This window comes from Monomorium pharaonis, chromosome 3, assembly GCF_013373865.1.
Source record: "Monomorium pharaonis isolate MP-MQ-018 chromosome 3, ASM1337386v2, whole genome shotgun sequence".
In the NCBI taxonomy this organism is placed as follows: domain Eukaryota; kingdom Metazoa; phylum Arthropoda; class Insecta; order Hymenoptera; family Formicidae; genus Monomorium; species Monomorium pharaonis.
In genome coordinates this window covers 4475518-4500163 of record NC_050469.1, presented here as the reverse complement: position 1 = coordinate 4500163, position 24646 = coordinate 4475518, and the positions used below count along the sequence as shown (strand labels likewise).

The 24646-nt window shown below is 35.5% G+C and overlaps 1 protein-coding gene across 3 annotated transcripts in view; it reads left to right on the top strand.

Annotated features, from left to right (window-relative positions):
* The window catches only part of LOC105837291 (zwei Ig domain protein zig-8), a 296303-nt gene that overhangs the window by 177974 nt on the left and 93683 nt on the right, over positions 1 to 24646 (top strand). For all 3 annotated transcript variants that reach the window (XM_036285010.1, XM_036285011.1, XM_036285009.1), the window contains one exon: positions 8352 to 8513. In XM_036285010.1, the coding sequence (XP_036140903.1) occupies positions 8352 to 8513 (162 nt within the window). The remainder of the gene's footprint in view (positions 1 to 8351; positions 8514 to 24646) is intronic.

The window sequence follows — 24646 nt, the reverse complement described above, 5'->3', positions numbered from 1 at the left end:
CGCGGTTGAATTGAAGCCATGGATTTGGTCGCCGTAATGGTCCACTTCCGCCTTTAGACATTAATTTCACCTCTGGCCTGTGTGGGTTGCTCGATAAATCGATAACCACAATAAGAGAGGGATCTCGTGAAAGATTAATGTCTTAATGATATCTCTCAATTCTACTTGTGGATGATCAACAATTTCGCGAAGGTTTTCTTTGTTAACGGATCATGCCTATAACTATTTTGGTTTCTTATAATTTTTTTATATTCGATATTATTTTTAACGACGCATGCGCGCTTTTCATGGCATAATAATATTTCACGATTAACTTTAACCAGGTTGCATGCAGTCGATATATCACGGGATTAAAAATAGCATTCCGGATATCGATGCTTTCATAAAGTCGACTGCCGGCCGTTCCTTAAATCATGCGACATGACTTTAAAGGACGTGCGCAAGTCACTTATCTTGCTAACCAGCAAAAGCTGGATGAATGAAAATATGTGTGTGATGATTTATGATGGACTGCATGAGAAAATTATGACAGCTATTAGAATAGCCGTTGTCGAAGTATAATCTAATGATTGCTAAAAATGATATCGAAATGCTGCAAACTGTATCAGAAATTCCAATAAACGCGTTTAGACTTAGAATTACGCAGGTGTTGTGAAATCGAGAGGTTCAGTATGATTTTAAATGTCTCGTGATCCTATTTTAGATTTTGTGTCACCTGAAAAGTCTCGCGTACTTGCAGATATCCCAGGATATTTCCTTTCCTACTTAAACAAAATGCGAATTGACGTCAATTCCGAGATGCTGATTTGTAGATCCCCGGGGAAACGTTTCTCATTACAATTGTATGCGGAAAGCAACGTGAATGCGATCATTTATTGCGTCGAGACTGCGCGTCCCGACCTCAGAATCCCCGCCGATGGACTCGTGCCGACCACTCATCTTGGCAACGAGCAGCGGTAACTGCCGGAGTCGGCCGACAGATTTGGGTTATCCGACAGGTCGGTCCATTGTCCCATAGTTGTAGTAGGCTAAGCAAACACGTCGTCTGCCACACGCGAGCTAATCCGCCGTTTATTTTATTGAACTGTTTATGACGATTCGGAGGGCGCGCATAGTTTGCGGTAGGGATAGGGATACATCGTTAAAAAATATTTGAGATTTTAGTAATATTCAGTATTATATATTATATAATACATTTTCTTTATTTAACTTTATTTAATTCTCTTAATTGTAGCATAATAATCTCTCAAACTATTCCCGCAAATGTAGATTAAAATAAAATTAGAAATTTTAGACAGATTTAATTTTGTTATCTTAAATATACATATATGTTAAACACTCTCTCTAAATTTAAATCTTTACAATTATAAAATCTGACTACATAATCGTAAATATATTTAATTAAATTCTATACTTATATGAGCCAATTTTATATGTTAAATATTATGCAGTTATTTTATCAGTTAAATAGAATTTTAAAATTATCTAAGATCAGATTTAAGATAATCTTTAATGTATGAACCAAGGAAAATATCCCAATAACTGGAAATGTAATAGTACAGAGCCAAAATTGTTGTATCGTGTATTTTTGTAAAAATTTACGATAAAATCTAATTATATAATATAAAATTATATAATATATGATATATAATATACAATTAATTGAAATCTGAAGTATTTTTTAAACATTATTATTAACAATTTCTTTAATTATTCCAAAAATAATACAAATATGTAAAGCATCTGAATGAACCAATATTTCAACAATTTAAAAGGCTAATTTTTAAAGTATTAAATATTTGTTCTTAATGTATTACTTATAAATACAAAAAACAAATAATCCGGATGAATGTACGTTTCTTAAAAATGTTAAGAATATTGTCGAAATATAAATTTTATAATAAAACCTAGTTGTGTAGTAAATTCTTTTTTTATGTTAAATTTTATAATATTTAAAATAATTTATCTTATATCTAAATATCTAAAAATGTGTTTAAAAATGACAATTAAATTCTAATTATAAAATAGTACATTTAAGGTTAATAATAAGTTTCCTAATTGTGCAAATATCTCTTCTTTAGTCCAAATTATTCGTGCAATGTAAGAAAAGTATATGTCCCGTGCCTCCTCAAAATAAATCTAATTCTCTCCCTTTCTCTCGTAGTTTAACTCTCAAAGCATCGGAAGGTGTTATATGGATCTATATTATGCGACAGATCCATTGTCGCAGCGTGCGACGGCGTAGCCGCGACGTTTCGCTCGCGGCGCGCTAATCCGCTCAGGCACATTAATTTCGTTGGGTTGTTTATTAACTTAGAGAGAGAAAGAGAGATAGATAGATAGATAGATATAGAGAGAGAAAGAGAGAGAGAGAGAGAGAGAGAGAATGAATGGGAGATGTACCGAAGCTGCATGTTGTGCCGAGGGACCGTGCGCGCGTTCGCATTTAGTAACTCCATTAACGCGTTAACAATCGGCGGCGGGACCGGCACGGGTTATCGCTAGATCACGCGCTCGTATAACTGGGCGATCTCGCGTGTCCCGAGATAGCGTCGGCAATCACGCTTCGTTCCGTTCGAGCGGTGATACGAAACGAACCGGCACGCAATGTGGAGACTCTCCCCGTTATCGCTGCACTCTGCACCAATAACGTGTGCGTGAGTGTATGTGTGTACGTGTGTATTTTTTTTCGATTCTTCCCAATTTTTTTCCTTACCGTCGACGATCTTAAGCGATCGCTTCGATAGACGAAATGATTCGTTGTGAGACTCTCTGATCTCTCTTTCTTCCCCCCCCCCTCTCTCTCTCTCTCTCTCTCTCTCTCTCTCTCTCTCTCTCTCTCTCTCTTCTCTGATATTGCGGTTGCACGTCACGCGCGATCTCTCCGATAACGCGCGATGCCGTAATCCGAATAACGCGGCACCTGGCGCGTATAATCTTGAAAGTGCTTTTTTTCTGCAGACTCTGTAGGAAAGAGATGATTTACTTTTGATTACCGCGATTCAAAGCACTTTACAATGATGCGCAATATTGACAATACGAGGTGCATATACACTTAAAGTGCTTTTTATAGAACGAAATAATCGAGTATCTAATTAAAGATCTTATTTTGCTTATGTCATATATATCTATCAGTCTTGAATTATATCAATGGATTGCTGGAAATAAACTTTTTGTCGTAGTTTTTGGCTATAAAAAACTGCTTTTACTTTCGAGAAATTTTATAATAAAAAAATTTATTTTAAAAAATTGAAAATTCTATTATTATTATGATTCCTTTTTTGTAAACTCTGTAGGAAAGAGATGATTGACTGTATCAAATTACTTTTATTTTTTAGAAATTTTGTAATAAAAAATTTCATTAAAACGTTGATTTATTTTCTTATTTATATTATTGCGCTTTTTTGTAAATTCTAATAAAAGGATGATTTATTCTTATTACTGAGATCCAAAACGCAATAGCACGTGAAGATTAATAATACAAAATGTATATAAGAGACACTTAAGCTGTTACGTGGAATGATCGAGTATATCCAAGAAGATTGAAGATCCTCTATCGTTTATACATTATACATATCTAACCAGTCTTAATTTAGATCAATAGATTGCTAAAAACAATTTATCTTGTTTAGCAGTTCTTGACTTTTATCAAATAACTTCTATTTTGAGAACTTTTGTAATAATATAGAATTTTTAATACACAGATACTTAACAACTTATTGTAAAGTTTTTACTAGATAGAAATTTTTTACTGACTTCTTCTATTTTTTATATCTGTCAGATATTATTTATGATAAAAACTCTTGTGCAATAAGTGTGAACAAATTTTTGAATTAATAACATTTTAATATTTGTTTAAAATGACTACATGGATTTGCAACATTTAGTCTATAATGCTTTTATGTGATTAATCGCTCCAATCTAGAAATATGTCAAATCGTATGAGTGATCGGGATCATAATTGCCATCTCGTATTAGATTTATTGAAACATAATAAGGATAAATCTAATCGTTTCATCTGCTTTGTCAATACAATACAAGTCAAAACGCTTGTGTTCACGTTACATTTATTGAACTAGATGTAATATATATCTGACGTGCGTTACGGAACTCAACATGATATAAATTTATTATTATCAATATATATTGCTGCAAATTAATTTGCCTCCCCACAAATATTTTGACTGAAATCAAAATGCATAGTATCATGACAAAGTAGTGCTATGTTCGAAAATAACATTTGCGGCTACACGCGGAACTTTAGACGGCAAATACCGCAACCATAACGTTTCATGATGTTCGAGTAGCGTGAAACAGAAACTGAAAAGCCAGACAGGATATACCTGACCTAACCCTTTAGCGAGATAACCAAGCACTGGTTGTGGTCAGTCACCCGTGGAGGTTACATGAACCTAATGTTACTCATTGTATCTATCACCAATCTGCTTCCGTAATATATTCTCTTGCTCTCTTCATTAAATAGATTTATACGGTAACAGTGAAACACACAATGAAACAGATGAATAATTAAGAAAGTTTTCTAAAATATTTAATTTTATTGACTTTGCTTTTGACTTAAACAGATAATGAATTTAATTGATAATAAAATATCTCACATTTATATTTATATTTTTTTATTAGATAGTAAAATATATAACTTATTAAGTAAAAAAGTATTTAATATTTAACCTTAGCAGACAAATGCGGAATGCATGATTATCCTAAACGAAATTCAAACTGCATTTATTTTCGCACATTTTTCATGTTTCTTTTGCTTTAAAAATTTTTCAATACTTCTCTAACCAAAAACATGTTTATATACAATCATCGTTTTCTTCATAAAGAAACGAAGAAACGAAGAAAGTACACTTTACTGCTGGTAGAAAAAGGATTGAGACATCCGAGAAGTTTAGGGTGACGTTTTATCGCGCTTTTGTCTTCTAGGAGTAAATATTAGGTATGAGTCAGTAAAATTAATGCCAAAGTGAAAACTCTTTTAAAATTGTTACATATTGGATTAATGTGTTGAATGTCGTGACAGTTATAATTGATAGAAAACAGAAGGGAAGAAAGAAAAATACTTTAAAAAGTTTTCCGCATGTATCACGCGTTTATACAGGAGCCAACATGTTTTCGCCCCGTTCGTCTGGTCTTTTTCAAACATGCCTTCAAGTATCACACGAATATACACTGACGTACCACAACATAGCGACATACTTCTTTCAATTGATGCACCGATGGTCCACTGCACGTAAAAGGATGAGAGAAACGCTGACCTACATACATCATACAGACTGCTGCACTCTACACGGCAATAGAATCGACCTCGCCGGTTGTTCTGTCGAAATTTCGACGACGTAAACTTTCCACGTCGGGTATGCCTTTCGTCCGGAACTCTCATCGAGTCTCAAGAGTCATCGGAACAAACTCTCCTCCCTTGAATCGTTACCGAACGAGATCGTTTTTGGTTGACCAGAAAAAAAACAGTATTCCTTTCATGATACGATCCCACTTTTAATCCTGTTGACGCAACGCGCGTGCTCGTAAAGCGGAATGTTTGAATATAGACGATATAGATATACGTAAATCCAAGAAAATAATCACGACAGAAGTACGTGATTAACTCGAGAGGTTAAGAGAGAAGTACGTGAAATGATCGAATAACCGAAATAAAAATTCCTTAATAGTCAATATGCATCTATCCGAGAAAAGATTGCGTCAAGATCGCCGCTTCGTTTCTCTGTGCTTCTCGTGATCTTCAAGAAGACGTACTCTGAAATAAGTTCAGCTTTTATACAGAAGAAGAAAAGCAAATCCATAATAATTGGTCTACCGAGAAATTTCACATCAATCTAAAGTTTGAAGCTGATCGAAGTACCTCAAGTGGTTTAATGCTTTTGGACGAAGCGATCTCTTCCGAATGCCTGGAAACATTGAAGTGCTTGATTGTAGCCGAGAGAGCTGGCAATCATACTGCGGCGAAGTTTCGCCACTTGAAATTTCCGAGCGTCTTGTCCAGCTTGCCAGCGCTCGCGAAAAGATAGCAAATTAATATTATTACATAAACATAATGCAGTACAAAGAATTAGCATATTTATGTCGACGTAAACGCGACTTTGTAATTCCTTTTGCTATTTATCTTGTTTAAAATAGAAAGAAATACATAAAAATTATACATATATATTTTTTTTCTAAGACAAATTATGTTAAATATGTTACATTAGTCAAACAATTGAGTTAACACATTTCTCGCCATTTACATTTATAAAACTGTAAGTAAAAAAAATTTAATATAATTGCCGCTAAATGTTTAATGTTTCAAATTTGATTTAATATATTTGTTGAAATATTTTTTTTGCTCTTTAAAGTTAAGCAAAATATTATTGAGAACATAATTCGGAAAAGTTATTTATTTTGTGTGCAGTGCAAATTTGTAACGCGAATTAAAATAGATTTAATTACATGATAAAAATTTTTTTTTAATTAATTTAATTAAATCATGGTAAAAAAATTTTCACCTACACATATTCATCGATTTGCTTGTCGTCGAGATAAAAACGTAAAAATTTATTTTATTACACGTAATCTGATATCGCGCATTTATATGCTTTATACGTTGCAATTCGATAGAATTGCCGTGATTGGCCGTGAGGTTTGTACCTTATGTTTTATGCATTCTCTTTCTACAATGATCTTAAAGCATCAACAGAGGAAGGAAGCAGGCAGCCCATCTGAGGAGAACGCGGGCAAGTCTGCCGCATTCCCCCGGAGGTCGAGATCGTATTTCCGGCTCTCACAATTTTACTATTTATGCAATATCGTACTTGGTCCCAGCGGGTCGCAAGATAGGTCATAGTGTTTGAGGAGGGGCGAAGTTACTAAGTACCGCTAAAACCAGTTCTCCACAGACTTTGCTTCGTAAACTTTCTCGTTTGTTAAACAATAGCAATTGTAATTGCGAGAAACACGAAAATGGTTCGCGGAAAAAATATTTTTTTACTCGCATTTTGTCCATTTATGCGTGTAAAATTATGGGTTTTATGAAAATTATTATTATTTTAATATTCATGCCTTCAAGAGACAAAATCAGAAACAGATCTGTCTGTTATTTCTTTCCATTTGTGTGCTCTGGACTCTCGTAGAAAAACAACAATGATAAAACTTGTTATAACAGTTTTGCGCTGAGGATTTAACAATTCAAGTTTCTCTAATGAAATTTGTTTATGTTAAAATATCAGCGTATAGTTTGAATAAAAAAGTACTCGTTATTTGAAAAAGATAAATTTCTATTTTATTTTGACGTCATATTAAAAACAAGATGCAGGAAAATGTGTCTCACCCCCATTGCAGATTATAATTAAATTTCATAAAATGTTTACTTAACCCATGACTGCATTTTCGTAATAGTTTAATGTTTAATTAAAATAGATTTTATAATCAAATTGCTGTATATGTGTGTACAGTTGATATAACATTATATTTTACTTCAAACTTTTTTACAATCGTTGTATAAAGTTAAATACGTTTTCATTTTGCGCGATATTATAACGGTTATTTATCTTTTTTGTTTTATTTACATAAAGCGTCAATGTATCGAACAGGATTATTTTAACATGACATATTTCCATACCAAATCTTTTTCTCATTTTATTCAATGCACAGATTGCTATTATTTACATGAGAGCAACGTTCTATACTATTACCAATTTATTATGATTTTTTAAAATATATATATATACATCTGCGTTATTTTAAGATATCCGATAGGTTATATTAATCCAATTTATGTGGATGCAAGTATATGCACTGGTAACTCCACGTTTTTTAGCAATATTTATTTCAATTAAAATTCAATATATGTCTTTCATATTCCACTATGAACATGCCTGTCACATTAAACAGATTATTCATTTGACATTTTAATTTGCTAAATTAAAATATTCTCCATATTAAAACAAAATTTATTTACATGCGAGAGATGCGAAATTTCTCATATTTTTCACTGTAGATTTTACCTACTTTTGAGTTCTTGAGTTGAAAAACTAATTAGTTTTCTTTTTTTTTTAATAATAAGACTAGATGTGTGTGTTGGAAGTTGGAATGTTTTATAGTGCTTAATATTTTCTTGTATGAATTTATATATATTGTTTCTTCAAACTAGAAGATGAACACTTTCAATCTTGGAATACAATTCTAAACAGTACCAAAATAGTAATATTATAATATTAAATTTATTATCAGTTTAATAATATATATACGGATGTGTGTGTATGTGTGTTAATATGCATTAAAAAATTTTTCTAATATTTATTAACACTGCCATTAACTGTCAATTAACATTTGTGTTTCAGATATCGTGGATTCGGCGACGTGACTTTCACGTTTTAACAAGCTCCATGTTCACATACACGAACGACGAGCGATTTCAAGTACTGCATCCCGAGGGCTCGGACGATTGGACCCTTCAAATAAAATACGTCCAAGAAAGAGACAATGGGACGTACGAGTGTCAGGTAACGTAACCCAACCGCATGAACGACCCTGTTAAGGGATTAATTAATTCAATTCATGTAATTTACAAGCGTTTCCCTCGGCTTCTTTTTTGCTTACATGATCTTTTTTTGCTTACGTATCATTCTTAGTCACTCGCTTTGCTACTTTTACCATTCGCGGTTTCTTTCTACTATGAAGAATAAGACCAACTAATTGCTCGATTTGTATTAACACTGATTATGCACCGTTTTTTGCGATTTGTCACTATTAATAATGATATTTTCCGTTAGCTAATTTCATAATCACGGGATACGTCTCCCTAATATAACATGCAAATTACTATCTTTAAATGTACAATATATTTCTATCTTCAAATCGGATATATGTTTTAATAGCATGCAAATACGGGCACATATTATCGGATGATACATGTCGATTATATATAGCGGAGGTAATAAATCCTTCTATTAATAATTTCAAACATCACTAATTATGCACACCGCAATGTGTGCGCCATCAATTTGGCATTGAGCATCGATATATACTTGATACCTAATGTTATAAAACACTTACCAATGCAAAACATTATTTTTTTTATATAATTTTTTTATTAATAATCGGTATTTTATGTCACTAAACTATTAAAGGAAAGATGTGACAAGACAAGTTTATGAAGTGAAAAATTTCGCTTACATACAAGATATAAAAGTATCTCTGGTTTAAATTAAAAATGTGCTTTGGACGGGAAAGAAGTTTCACGAAGATGCTATAAAAATCACTCCAACTTGAATTGAAAATAGTTTCGATGTCCAGTTAATAGCTCCGTAGTTAGAAAACTAATCTAGAGCTGGAAAACTTTTTCACCGCGTCGCGTCTAGGTAATATAATTAAATACGAAGTCGGCGACACTAACATGTAAATCCATGTGACGTGAGCAGTACGGATAAACGGTTCTTGCTGCATATTCATACATTTTTACGGCTAATGGAACGGCAAACACAAGCCTGCGGCAAATACGTGCACGAGAGCAAAAGAAATCGGACAGCGTGAATAACGAGACACGATGCCCGGTTGCGTTCGCCGTCGAGTAAACTCCGAAAACCTGCACCCCAGTCACCGACCTTTCCCAAGTTTCTCCGAATGAAGGCTCAAGTTCGGGACAGCAAAGAGAGATGGGGAGGGTACGGGTATCTTATGTTAATTTCGGGGTGCGAATACAGTGTAGCCGCGAAACTTTTTCCGATGGACTTAGAGAACTTCCGCTTCCGCATTGCTCGCTTTCTTTACCTCGCTTCTAGGGACACCTTCGGCTCATTGTCAGCATAGTCAACGAGTTTTACTCGTCAGGATTTTAATCATCGGCAAATATAGCTGAGATATCCTTTCGAATGAGAGAATATATCAGTTAAAAGAGTTGCAAAATTAATCAATCATCGAATTCTCAATTATAAGGATCATAAAATTGGAATTTGTGTAAGCGTGTAAAGCAGAATAAAGTGTTTATTTTATAACAATAGATACAAGTATTGCAATAGGTATTGGATTTAATACATTGGAAGAAGTGAAATGATACATAAAATGATCAACGACAAAATACATTTATTACAAAATAACAAATACGGTATAATTAAACGGTATACAATAATGGAAATTAATAAGTATTCAATGTATAATGTAATATTAAAAGCCGATTACATCATGGAAATTTAGAGATTGTACCTTTTAGACAATAATATAATAATTATAACAAAGCTGATGGGTGTTGTACAATAGAACACCGCTAGTTACACTTACAACAATTCGTTCACAATGAATTAATCGGGTAATTTAGATAATTGTACGTGGAATCTTCATTTTTATCCATGCTTTATAAAAGTGCTTTATAAATTATTTTAAAGCTTTTTCATTTCGCACATCCTGTGCAGTCAATTTTACATTAAAGTCTATTTTAAATTATGACGTATGGTTCAAGCGGCATATAACAATTTCAGATATTAATCTGACGCGCGAAGAACTGTTCTTGAAATAAATGAATGACCGTGTTTACCGGCTATTGCTGAATGGCGCATCGCGAGATTTCATCTATTTAACCGCAGAAAGAGAGAAGAGGGTGCGAGAGTGCGGTTGTATGGCCGCAATGCAACTCTCGACAACTCATTATGCAGCGAGGTCATTGAGCGTGGAGATCACTCTGTCACAAAGTCGATAATACGTGGGTGTCTTCTCGGCTAACTTGTTGTATACTATTGTATAGCACCCGAGATGAGTATCGCCCAAACAACGCCCGAACTCCGTTACTGCGGCTTCTAATTAAAAGTCATGGGGGGGAGATACGATTAAACGTTCGAAGCGATCGCTTGTCCCGCAGTGACGAACCGCATCGTCGGATAACGGATTACTCGTTAATCTTAGCGTGCAACAGCGTTTCCAAGCCATGTATCAGCTATGTCGTGCGTTGAATTGCAGTTCTTCGTTTCTCGATACCGCGTAGTGGGATTTGTCGTTAAAGATAAAAATTATTTAAAGTAGCATGAAAATTTGTCACATATAATTTTACATTGTTACAGTGAGTTCAAGGTTTCTACGCAAGTAAACCGAAATTTGAATTTTGCATGAAAATAAAATAAAATCGTGTCTGTGCATATGTGCGATAAGGGGAACATGCAAATTGTACCGGATTAAGATAATTGCTTTCTGAAGTTCGTGCTTGAATATAAAGTTTATCGCGGCTACAAAACTTTGATAGTTAGGCTGCTGCTGATCATGCCCTTGGTGAAATGTGCACTTTTGGAAGAGATCACTGATACGGACATGATCGAATATTACTGTTCTTTCCTTTATGAATTGTGCTTTCCTTCGATAGCAATCGTATAATTTTTCCAAAAGCAGATTTAATTAAGACAGAAAATTAAGACGCTACGTAATAGGAAAGCGTCATATATAGAAAAGTCTCTCACAAGTTCTCCTATCTTTCCTATTGCTGTAGCAAACATTTTAGCGCGAAGAAGCAGCAAGCGCAGCTATCGCAAACGACAGATATAGTGCGGTGGCCGTTTTATTGCGAGCGTCGTGGCGATTAAGTGTAATTGAAGATGGGACGATGGAAAGCTTTGGAAGTAATCGAAACCTCTCTCTACAGCAAAGTCTGTGTGGTAAAAATGAGAGAACGGATAATGTGTATGTTCACACAAATATGTATAAATAAAAGATATTCATTTACAGATGTGTGTGTGGGGGGGGGACGTGCGCGCGCGAGCACACGCGCGTGTGTGTGGATGCCAAAAGTTTCTAGCTAATCAATAATTTGGTTTATATTATTTAAATTAAATTAAATTAAATTAAATTAAATTAAATTAATATTCCGGTTTTCATTTCGTTATCGCGTAAGACATCCATACGTCTATATATGTGAATATATATAATAATATATATATGAATAAAAACACAAAAATAAATGCAAATAAAAATTGCAATAATTAATTTTATTTTAGGAAATGTTTTCATACTTCGGTTTTCATACTTTAGATCTGTACATGGAGAAATGTAAAGATTTCTTAATTTTCGTTGAAATTTTATTTAATGAGAATTTAGTCTACTTTTTCCGTTAATAAGTTCGGTACCTAGGAAACATGGAATAAATTATGTATCTAATTTGAAAAATAAGATAGCTTGCAAAAATATAATTAAAATTTTATTTGCATATTACATATCCACACAATAATTATGCGCAAAAAGTGCGACATAAATATTTTAATTTTACTCATTTTTATCCGTAATTTATTCCCGCCATATTATTTCCACGTAATGGATTTCATATAATATTTAAAATGCAATTAAAGCGTCCGAAAATTGCTGCTCTCGTAAACTCGAACGCTTCTCTGCAGCTTTCATCATTTTTAGTTTACCGCAAAGTATAATTTATCTGGAAGACGCGCCAAGATATTTTAACTTGAAATCTCTAGCACTTTTGCGTTTAATAATTGAGTATATCGCAGAGAACTGTTAGCTTATCGCCATAAATAGAGCTGCTGAAAAATACGAAACAACTGTACAATGCTTCGGGCATCTCCATTACAATTACATGGACCATGCAAGTAGCGGCGGTATTAAATGCCCGGTTTAATTACGCGTCCAGCCCCACGATGGCTACAAAAAGAAATTAATTAAGGCAAACCTTGAGTTGTTACGTAGTAGGTAAGTCAAGGTACTTAACTTTTTACGCGTCTTCGAAGGAGTAATGGAAAGCTCGTTTCGCGCTTATCGCAAGCTCCGCCGTAGTCGCAGCTGGCTGTGGCTGGGATTGGTTGCACTTACATCTACACCGAAAGTGGGTCGCCTGTGAGACATACGAGAGAGAGAAGTCCCTTCGGCGCAGAAGATAAGTACTTTCTCGCCTTGACTCGTGTCGAAGCAAACGCAAGGCTCGCGTTCGTGGGGCTCGTTAAGCTTTTGGAACCAAGTTTCAGTCCATGCGAAACGCTGGGCTAAACCGAGATTCTGATATTCCTTGATGGAGGTCAAATTTGGCAGTTAATCTCGGGCGAAGCCCAGGGATTTATGCCCGACGATACGCGTTGCACGATATCTTACTTCGATCGGGATTAAAATACGAGCGCTTGTGCGCATGACGTTTCATTAATCTGCGAAACTATGGCTATTGTTAATTGCGTTATAATTTAAATATTCTATTATAAGCTCTTTCTGTAATTAGATTGGTCAGACTTTTCTTAATTTTAACTTTTATTTATGCAAGTAATTTAAAAAAATATCGCAATTTTTCGCAATTTTGTTAAAAGTAGTACAATCAAGAAATAGTAACATTATCTCGAAATATCAATCTATATAATAAAAGTCTACAATTTAAGCGTAAATAGTAAAAATATCATTGTGGTTTAACGTTTTTCTGAAAGGTATTTATGGTAATTACCTGTAGTTCAGTTAATGCACTATTTCGAAGTCAGATCAGGCCAATAATATCCGATTATCTAGGCATCCTTAATTTTATGCCATTTTCAACATGCTAATGCAAAGCCATTATAATCGCAACTTCTTATAGTGATGAATAAAACTCTCGGGGAGGGACGAGGACTGCGAAAGTAGCTCGGCGGGATTGTTAAGCTCTAAAAAAGGCTCATTATTGACCTTTCAATGTAACAATTTACCATAATTTGTTCGACGAGACTTGTTTCCGATATTTATCTGCAAGAACACCAATCCACAAGTTTTACCTCAGGTCCGGTGAGCGATGCGCATGATACGAGTGCATCTTGCGTTAACCGAAAATTAACGCTTCGACTAACGTGCCAAGTTTAATTGAGCTCGAACCACTGTTGCATATTTTCGCAGCCGGAACTTTTGGCGCATACGGACAGCACACACGTGGGCACGTGTACGAACCGCTACGTGCTAGAAATTTACGATACGAAAGGTATAGCTGCAGGGCTCTCTCATGTTCAAGTGAGCGAGTGCACGCATAATAATTTGACTAATAAAGTAGGAACGCTATGTAACATGAAGAAGTCCTACTTGTTTGAAAGGGGTTGATGGAAAGAAAAACGAGGCAGATATTTCGCGAAAATAAGTCAGAAGAATTATAAACTGATTTATATCTTAACTTTCAATGTTCAATTTGATCACAAAATAATGATTCAGCAATTTCTTGAAATATTAATAATTGTCAAGCATTCTCTCTCTTCATTGAATTTTTATTTTTATATTTTTAGAGGATTTCTATATTTTTCTAAACTGTTGAAAGGTTACGGGACTTTTACAGATTACATTTTTAAATTATAAATGAATTGCACGATCTTATTAGTCATTCTAACTTACAATGAATTTTGTCTTTCGTCAGAATTAAATATTAAAAGTTATCAAAAACAAAGTCAAATATTTTAAAAATGTGACGAAAGATACAAATACAATTAAGGATATTAAACACACAACACTGTCAATCGACAGTGAGTGATGTTTAACAAGGTTCGAATGCTGATCTCTATGTCAATAGAATTGTGCAATCAAACCGAGCACGCTTATAAATTCCGTCCATATGCGAATATTGCAAAAGAATAAATGCACGCGTTCGGTGGATACGTAAAAAAAGCATGACAATGAAAAAGTTTAAAAATTGAACGCTGTCGCTCCCCTCTCTACGCTTTTTTTTCGAGAGAAATAGTTTGTTCGATTTATTTTACAATTTATAGACAAAAAAGCATTGTCGGATTCTGACCTATGAAACAAATTTATCGAGTTACATATAACTCATTTTTATGAATAAATCATTAGTAGCGAAGTCTCGCGATTTGTTAATTCTAGTGCGTCAATTTTTTTCTGATTTATTAATACCGAGTAAATCAATACATATATATCACTTGTTTTCTTTATTTGTAAAATATTTTTTTTTCTCAATTACTTGCACAATCTTAATAAATTTCAAAAGATCCGAATAATCCGTATTAAATAAACTTTATTATATTTAATGTGAAACTTATCTGTCATAAGTGTTTATGCCACATATTTTGGGTGATGAAAAAACATGTAGCTGAAGCTAGCAGCCAAAGGCAGCAGCCAAATGTCCAGCGGCTAGGGCCGAACGTCATATAGGCGTTTCACTTAAAAATTCCCTGGTTATGAGATTTTTAACAAACTTTGAAAAATTTGCATAGAGTTTAGTCATTATAATACATAATCGATTATTTGCGACAAGACTTGTAATTTACCAATTGTTATAAATTTTTTAAACTAATTTTTATTGTTTTGCACGTCTCACGCCTAAACGCAAAATACAATTTCCTTCAAATTTGGCTGGAAATATCTTTCCGTAACGTACAATCGACTGATCGATCATTCGCGAACGGATGTGCATTTTCCTAATTGTTATAAATATTAAAAAAATTGATTTTTATAGTTTCTTGCCCCTCACGTCTAAACGCAAACTACGATTTCCTCCAAATTTGACTGGAAATATTTTTCCGTAACGTACAATCGACTGATCGATCATTCGCGAGAGGACGTGCATTTTCCTAATTGTTATAAATATTAAAAAAATTGATTTTTATAGTTTCTTGCCCCTCACGTCTAAACGCAAACTACGATTTCCTCCAAATTTGACTGGAAATATTTTTCCGTAACGTACAATCGACTGATCGATCATTCGCGAGAGGACGTGCATTTTCCTGATTGTTATAAATATTTTTTAAATTAATTTTTATCGTTTGGAGCCGTGAAACCGCTACGTCTTCGTCGTCGGCTCTGGGTGCGGCAAAAAGCGATAATGTACTTTACAAAAAAAATCGCTGCATTATTTTGGTAATCAACTATGTTTTACAAAAATGCATTTTTATAAAAATTTTTCATATACGGTTAATTAAGTCGTTCTAGACTTCAAAAAATATTTTTGTAGAAATTTGAAGACAGCGTTTTTTGTATTTATCTGACTGACGTAATTAACAATTTAAAAAATCACTAGACAATTAATAACGATCGCATATGAAAATCTTATAACCAGGGAATTTTTAACGTTTGATTGTATGGTGTCCCCTGGAAACGCCTATATGACGTTCTGCCCTGCTTGGCGTTTGGCTGCTGCCTTTGGCTGCTAGCTTCAGCTACATTGAAGAAACTATTATAACGGGAACATTTTGTATAGTTAATTTACGTTTTCTTAGACGTAAATCCTCGTTTCATTAATTTTTTACATTGGTTAGTATGACGACACTCAAACGCAAATATCGCAGCTGGCGTTATGTATTTACAACAAAGTGATACTAACTCGGCGACCGGTTGTAAAACTAGAGTGTTCGCGTTTTGTAGATCCCAGCATTCAAGGCGTATAACACCGAGCGGCAAACGAAATAAATATATATCTCTCTGTATGACCGCGTAACGATTGGTGGACCGTGCGGCCGGTCGAAAAGTAGAAAAAAAAAAAAAAAGAATTTCAATCTGATCGCACTTTCGATCGGGAGAGTTTTCGAGATTACCGTCAAAGCATGACGCCAATTTTTACAGTTCGCCGAGACGGAGAATTCTCTTATGCACCCCCTTCGCACCAGCTGCAGCACAAATAACATAACTACGTGCAGTATGTTACGCAAGTCGTGATTCTGCCGGAATCGGTACGGGCGTTTCGAAATTCGTGTACGACGAGCGGGAAGTCAGCTGGGAAATATGGCACGTCGGATAGAAATTAACGGATGGGTATCATCTGCTCGCAAACATAATCCGCCGTCTATTACGTTGACGAAGAGACGAGATTTGTGTAGGAGTCGACATGGAGAATTTCATAAATTTTATTTTTCGTTATCTTTAATGCGTAGATACGATTGTGAAACGTAAAACGGTGAAAGTAAATATGAAATTTTTATTAGCTGTTTAAAACAACGAGATATCTTGGAAATTATATTAAGTTCAATTTTTGGAAATTTTATTAAGTTTAATTTTTTACGCGTACATTTCACATAAGTGAAAGTAATTTTCTTATAAAAATATTTCATACAATCAGATTATATATATATATTTTTGTAACAAACATGTTCGTTGAAAAATACGAATAAGTAAATAAAAAACAAAAGCTAAAGTTAACGTGAATTTCAGTCGCTTTTAAGTTGAACGATAATTTTATTTAAAGGATGCATAAAGATGAAAATCCAGTTTAGAAACTGCATTTTGTATTTTTTGTTTAATGTAACTTAAAAAGAAAAAACGCAAAACTTTACTTTTTATATAATAGAGAATGTGAAACCTTATTTATTAAAAATATTTAGCGCGGAAAATATTCATCGAAGGGCAGAAAAACAGGATAATATACAAACTAAGCGAATTAACGTAAATAACGAACGGGCGTCTAACTTTCCTAGTCTTAACTTCAATCTTCATTACATCTGCCAGTAAACAACTTAGAGCCCAAGTAACCTAAATAACACAGTAATACGAAAACGGATAAGCTTGCACCATTGCGAGGTAGCTTTTCGAAAATAAGACGATAATGGTTTGTAATGCCTAAGGAATACGATGTACTGTAATACATTAAAGTTGTATTTGAATCGAGGACAAACGTAAGTACTTACAAAACAGATAATTACATATACGCGTACACACATTAATATTAATTTAATAAAATTACGTTAATTGTCTTCTTACAAATAGCAATTGCTGACTTCTATCTTGTAGCTCGCCTGAATAAAAATTGTAAACGACAAAAAGAAGAACGCAAAGTTTACATCACAATTATTATGCTCATTGATGAAATTGAACCTTGACGGCTGCGCAATATTTCACACTAAAGTCATGTGACAGCAATACAAATATTGCATGTCGTCATTAGAACTTTCGTAATTGCGTTGCACTTTGCAAAATGTTATTTATTCATTGCCCTGCCATTTATATGCCAGCGTAATTGTGACGAATTAGCATAAAGAACAAGAACAAGAACTTCTTTTAACGTAACTCGCTTGTCGCTTTGTTGCATTAATCCGCGCAAGCAGCCACCAGTGTAACAAAGTTAAATAACGCAAATACGTTACGAAATAGAACAAGGAAATGAGAGTTTACGGGACGAAAACTAGACGTCAGAGACGAGAGGACCTACGGTGGTTGAGGTCGAGTTTCCGCGATTGGAGTTAGGGGGTTAAACGCACGATAACGCATTTTAGTTGCGCGCGCCTATTTTGAACGAGGCGAAGGGATAACTTTCGCGATAGTACGCGCTTTAGCGAAAGTAACGAATAATTGAGTTAAGCGAGGAGAGAAAGCAATTTCCTCTGAGTTTGCAGACCTTTTGTGACACCCCCGAGCGTCGACGCACCATTGGCTTCATACTTCGACGCGACGCCCTTTCGACGATACGTTCTAGGTCTACATTATCGCTGTACGAGAATTTTACTCGAAAAAAAAAAAATGTCAAGCACATGACCGTTGAGGAGTAATCGGCTTTGAAACGTCGTCCGTTTAAAAGATTTTTTTTATCGAGCAGACAGTGCAAGTTGGATTTTTTACATAACATTTCGAGGTCGATAAATGACATAAAATTTTATCTTGTTAGCGAAATGTGAAATATATTAATATTTTAATAAAATATAGATTAAATGAAAATGTATAAATGTATTAGAACATGAAAATTTAAAGCTTTATTGTTAATTTGAGAAAAACAAGATGAAATTTTTATTAAACTATTTAGTTTGATTATAATAATTCAAATTACACAGATCGTTCAGAAATAAATACAGATCTTTCTCTGAAAGATAATACTTTGAATGAAAATCGCGAAAATTCTTAATGCACGTGTGCAAAAATAACGCTTCCGAATTCTTTCAATTATATCCCATTTGTTCTAAATATAGATATTAAAGAGAGATGTACGTATAGAGATTAGAGTCAGATTATATTTTATAAGATTTATATTCTCCACTTAAATTCATACTTTTTCACTCGTAAAATTTGGCTTTGAAGGAACTTTTATTCGCAACGATTGTGTGCCTCTGTGTAGACATAATGGAATTAAAAACAACGCAATTACATTCATATCGCCCTGGCGTACTAATTTAACGAAAATTAACGAAATTATAGGACCGCTCACAAATTCATTGTACTCTAATGACGGAAAGCGAGAGCGTGGAAGGTTACTGATTAAATCCGCCTTTGATTCAATTCGCGAGACGCGTGCGATAAAAGTGATAAAGGGAACGCGAGCGGGAAAGGGCGAACGAATTTAAAATTACAGGGTGGCCGCACGTCAATCTTTCATGCTCACTGCTAATTTAAACTTTTCAATCGGACTACCTTGTTACGTGCCACGACAATTTCGACATCTTTAACAAACGATTCGTGGAATAATTAATCCAACGGGAACGATAGCGTCATCTATCATGCTGGAACATTTGACTCACGCAATATTCCTCAAATTGTATACGAATATTTGCCTCTCTCGATGAATAAAAGATCTCTTTTATAAATTTTCAAACAAACATGTTATATTTCACGATATTGTATTGTACTTTAATATATTTTTTAGATTATTATTTATTTTTATATTTTAAATTATCTTCTGTTTTGTACAAAATGTAATACTGTGTTAATCTATAAAACCAATTGTGTGTATATTCTGAATTTATATAAATTTACGATAAATTTGCGATGTGTGTAGACACTGAGAATTATTTAGATTACATATCGCAAATGTAAAGTTTTTATTTTTTATGGTCATGTATAGTGAATATTATCCGTAATTAATGACAATCTACCGCCGTTTTGCGGCCGGACGGTTATTATTTCTGTAGATTTTTACTCATCAAGTGTAGCGCAATAATTTATAGAACAAACATTTACCGCAGACACGTTTATTGCTTCTGCAAATAACGCGGACAATGGGAACTCCAGTAGGCACCATAATCGTCGCGCGCTACTACAGCTTTTGCACGTGAAATGAATGATCAATTTTCCATGCGACTTATCATCGTGAGAAGGCAGCAGAGTTCATCGAGTTTTAACATCATAATGAATAATGAATAACTAATTCCCTACTTATTTCGCTCTTTGATGGTAATGGTCTGATCTTCTCCGGTTGTTTAATATAATATTAGCGCGCATTAAAGGCCCACAATATTGAGGTGGAGTTATGGTAGTTACTACATCATTTGAATTTTATAACGCTTCGTCAGACTGCGATGCAGAATTTCGTAGAGGGAGGGGGAGGAGGGGAAGGAGAGCAGCCTTGTCGAGCCGTAAGCAGTCCCGGACATTTTCCTGCCTCGTAACAGAATTAACAGTTATGCGCCCTCGAGCTTAACACATAATGCTATCGCGGCACTGTAGAACGATAACAGCCCGGCACTGTAGGTCGCTGATGCACGGTAGATGAGAAATTACGATTTTCCGAAATTAATTAACGCTATCGGTTTTGATCTTGCACGCTGCGGTTCCTTGGCAAATTGAGTCGCTTTACGTCGCAGGAAAAATACTCGTTGCCTGCCTCGATCTCGATCAACAACGGTTTTAAAAGGGCAAAAAGAAAGGTAGAGGACGCGAATAACTGGACAGGACGGGCTAATGGTAGTGCGCGTACATTATTCGAGTTTCCGAAACGTCGGGTGGTAATGAAAGACCGGTGGCGGCGCGGATCATGTTGGTCGCGTCGTTGCTTTAATTTCCTATAAAACTTTTGCCCCCATCGTTTATCTCGATCGGCAAACCGTGATACCGTCGGAACTCTCGAGCGTCAATTTTCATCAGATTTGATAATTTGAAGAATAAACTCGTTAAAAATAGTTCAATGAAATAAACTTATTAAAATTAAATTTCTTTATTTATTATCTTTATTGTGTCAACATAAGGTAGAAAACTTGGTAGAAAGTCCATGTAATTTCTTTTTTTTTTATATACTTGAAGTTTATTCCGAATTTCCGTAGAATTTTTCTGAGGATATAAACACGGTAGATCTGATATTATACGAATGTACTTTTACCCTCCAAAATTTTCATTTTGCCATATTGAATCCGTTTTCATTGATATTCAACAAACGTATCGGAGAATCATATTCGGAAAATGGATTGTTGTCTCTTCAACAAAATTTAGAGACGTGTTATCTCTTTGAAGCGACCAGTTTCTGGAGAGAGACATTGTCATTAGATTGATAACAATCGACGCGCGGCAAATTAAAATACACGACTTAAGACATCGAGTAATTTCATTTCGTCGAAACGAACATTTTCCGACACAAACTTAATCCAATAACATCAACTGACAACGAAATTTTATCACGGCGGAACTTACGCCTCATAAATCCTATTATAATAATAGGATTAGTTTGGCGCTGGTAATAGCGTGCATGTGTGTGATCCGAGATTTCTTTAATTTCCGTGAGTACACGCTGGCGTTGGGCGTTAGCGTTGGCGTTGGCGTTGGCGTTGGCGTTGGCGTTGTCGGAAGCAGCGCCGCGATGAAAGAGTAATGAGTCGACAGGACGTATCTCATCCACAGGAAACAGAAGACGGAGAGTCGTTTAACATTTTAAACCCGTTGATAAAATTAATTCAGTGTCGCGTCGTCCGTAACATCCGTTCTTTCATCGCGATCCGTTTGAACGTCGCCCATTCTTTGACGTCCTCCCTCCCTCCCTTCCCGCGTTTTAATTATCGAGACGTAAGAATGTAAGGAGGCGCATTAAAAGATATTCAATAAAGAGCGAAGAGAAAACTTGGGATATTAAAAGGATATTGAACGATCCAATTTTACAAAAGCACACCATCACGAATTGCACGGCGAAATTAACCTTAACAAGTCTCCGACGAGAGATTTCGCTGCGTCTCGGGAGAGAGGATCTTTCGAGCTAGCGAAATGTCCTTAATCGTTTCATGTTCTACTCTTGGCTCGCCTTGGGACCGCCGTAAAGGGCCTGAACCGGTGATGCAATATCCCGCGATGTCGCTGCGTTTTACTCAAACTCGAGCTTTTTAAGACGGTAACTCAGAGCAAAGTCTCACCGGCAAAGGCTCTGTCCCCCGCTAACGTAACGAATACCGTTATTCTCATTTTCATCCTTTTTCGAAGGAAACGAAATGCAATCAACGCCGAGAGTCGCGCGTGTCGCTTGCCCGCACAATGCGCTGCAATTTTCGGAATTCGCCGTTTGATTACACTATCTAATTAAAATTGTAACTTTTGCTCGAGCGATAATCTCGAAAAATGGAAGATTCGTCGTCGTGTATCGTATACCCCGGAAATGATCGCGCGGGAAGGAGGAAACAAACGTCTGACTTCGAATCGGCAAAAGTCACGACGACTACGCCACTGGCGCTCGTCCTGTTCACCTCTGCTGCGCAAAATTGATAATATCGATCCTCGGAATGAAACGGGGTCGACGTCGTCGAACTTTTCAATAAATCGACCGTTACGAGGGCACTTTCGGCCTCGCTTGGAAACCGGGGTAAGCCCGCTCGAGGCAAAATTTCTTTGATTACCAGGACACAAAGTTGCGTCCTTCCTTCGTCGCTTCTTCCGACCCACGTCTGCCGCTGACGACGTCGATGATAATACGTATGTACGTCGGACGTGGATACGTGAATGCATGCATGTATTCGCGACGCCTCCGGGGAAACTTCCGGGACTTCAAAGGGCCGAAGCGCCTCTGTATCTGACGTTCAAACGCAAGTTTCTCTCTCTCTCTCTCCCTCTCTCTTTCTCTCTCTCTCTCTTTCTCTCTCTCTCTCTCTCTCTCTCTCTCTCTCTCTCTCTCTCTCTGCGACCGACTTCTCCTTCACTCCATTTCGTCTTTCCACCTGCCCGCAGCTTCGTCTTCGTTTCGCCAACAGCGGGCGTGTAACGCCATCCTGATGATGGAAGTTTCGTCCGTTGGCGCGGCCTTTACACCTCGTTACGGAGCGGCCGCGTGAAGTATACACGGAGAGTCCCCGTTACATTATTCCACGACTTAAATTGCATAGATTGTATAACACGGTGGCGCGGCACAGGAGAATAATGCAATCCCGCTTTCCCCTCCTCTCCTGCCGACAAAGGAAGAAACCATTGTTGGATGATGAAGTCGACGAACTGGCTGGTTGTTGAACGAGTCGGTTTCCTCGAAGCGAAGTACCTCGGCAATATCATTTTAGCCTTTTATCGTATCATAAAACTTGGTGCATCGTCGGGCAATAGAAGATAAAAATATGGCGGAGATTGCAACGATTGTAAAATGAAATATTTGATGACGTAATATAGTTTATACGAGGCACATGGGTGTACAAAAAGAAACACTGTTTAAAGGCAATATAAATAGTAGATAACAAATTCATTTCCTACAACTTTTGTACCAAGCAAATTTAAGCAATCGTATAAACGTATTTTTATTTTATTTTTTTAATTACATTATTTTATAACATTACGAATTATACGCACAAGATTACATGTATAAAAGTAACGTAAAAACAACACGTTAATTTCAGTGCGGAAAGTTTTTCATTGTCGCAAAATGGATTTAATCGAATTTTTAGTTTTACGTCAAGTCCTTTTGTTACCGATTCGATTATAGCATGTATGTATGTACATTTGATGTTCGTTGCTGAATTTAGAATTTAGAGGTGGTAGATCAATAAATAATAGGCGTGCATTGTTTGACGGGGTGGAAAAAGTTGAAATCCGGTGCAGTGCAATACTAATTGGCAAAGTTTCTTGAATCGTCAATAACTAAATTTAACCCAATTTACTACTTGTTTCCGGTGAAATGTATCTAATTCAGGAACGCAGGCTCATCGCTCGTCCCGCGTACGCGCCGACGTTCACATTATGGCCGAAATCGCACTAACACTTGATAAACGCGGCCAATCTCGTTCCGTTGAATTTCTTCGCGAGACATTCGGAATGATAATGCCTCGTCATTAAATGTAGCAATCCGGCCATTTGAATGTAATATGGCTGAGTTAAGACGGAACTACGCTGGGAAATTCAGGCAGTGTGAGATCCACAAGCTGCAGAAGCAAGTTAGTCGACCGTAAATCCGGGTGCAACCGCGGACTTGCCATCAGCAATCTTTGAAGGAACTTCCTCCGAGTTTGGATGCACGTGGAATGGTGTATGGCACAATCTGCGCACGTTGATTACACGTTATGCGACAATGTCTTGTGGCGTAACACTGTTTACAGGCAACTTATATATTTAATAACCTTAAATACATTTAACAAAAATTGACCTTAATCTATCTAAGAAATAATAATCGTAATTCGAGACTTTTCTTTTTAAGGGAGTTCCGCTGCTAAATTAAAATGAACAGAATTTCATGAAACTTTGTAGGGTTTAAATTAGTGATATAAATTGACTGCCAAAATTTCAAAAAGCTGAACTAGTTAGTTATTCAGATATTAAATATTTTATTAACATAGACTCTTATGGAAATCGATGAATTTTCAGGATTTTTCAGTTTTTATTGTCGTATTAAACGTAGAAATAATGAACAGATGTTAGTGAAATTTTACAACGATACATCTTAGTTGTTCAGAAAAGTATTGTTAAATTTTTGAAACGATGCACTTGCTTGCTTGAGTGAAATAATTGAAAAGATAAAAAAAGTTTACAATAATCAAAGTAATACAGCACGTAGATGTGGTAAATGTGTGCTAGTGATATAACGTGAATTTCAAATTGTATTTAGTTAATCTAAGAGTGATAT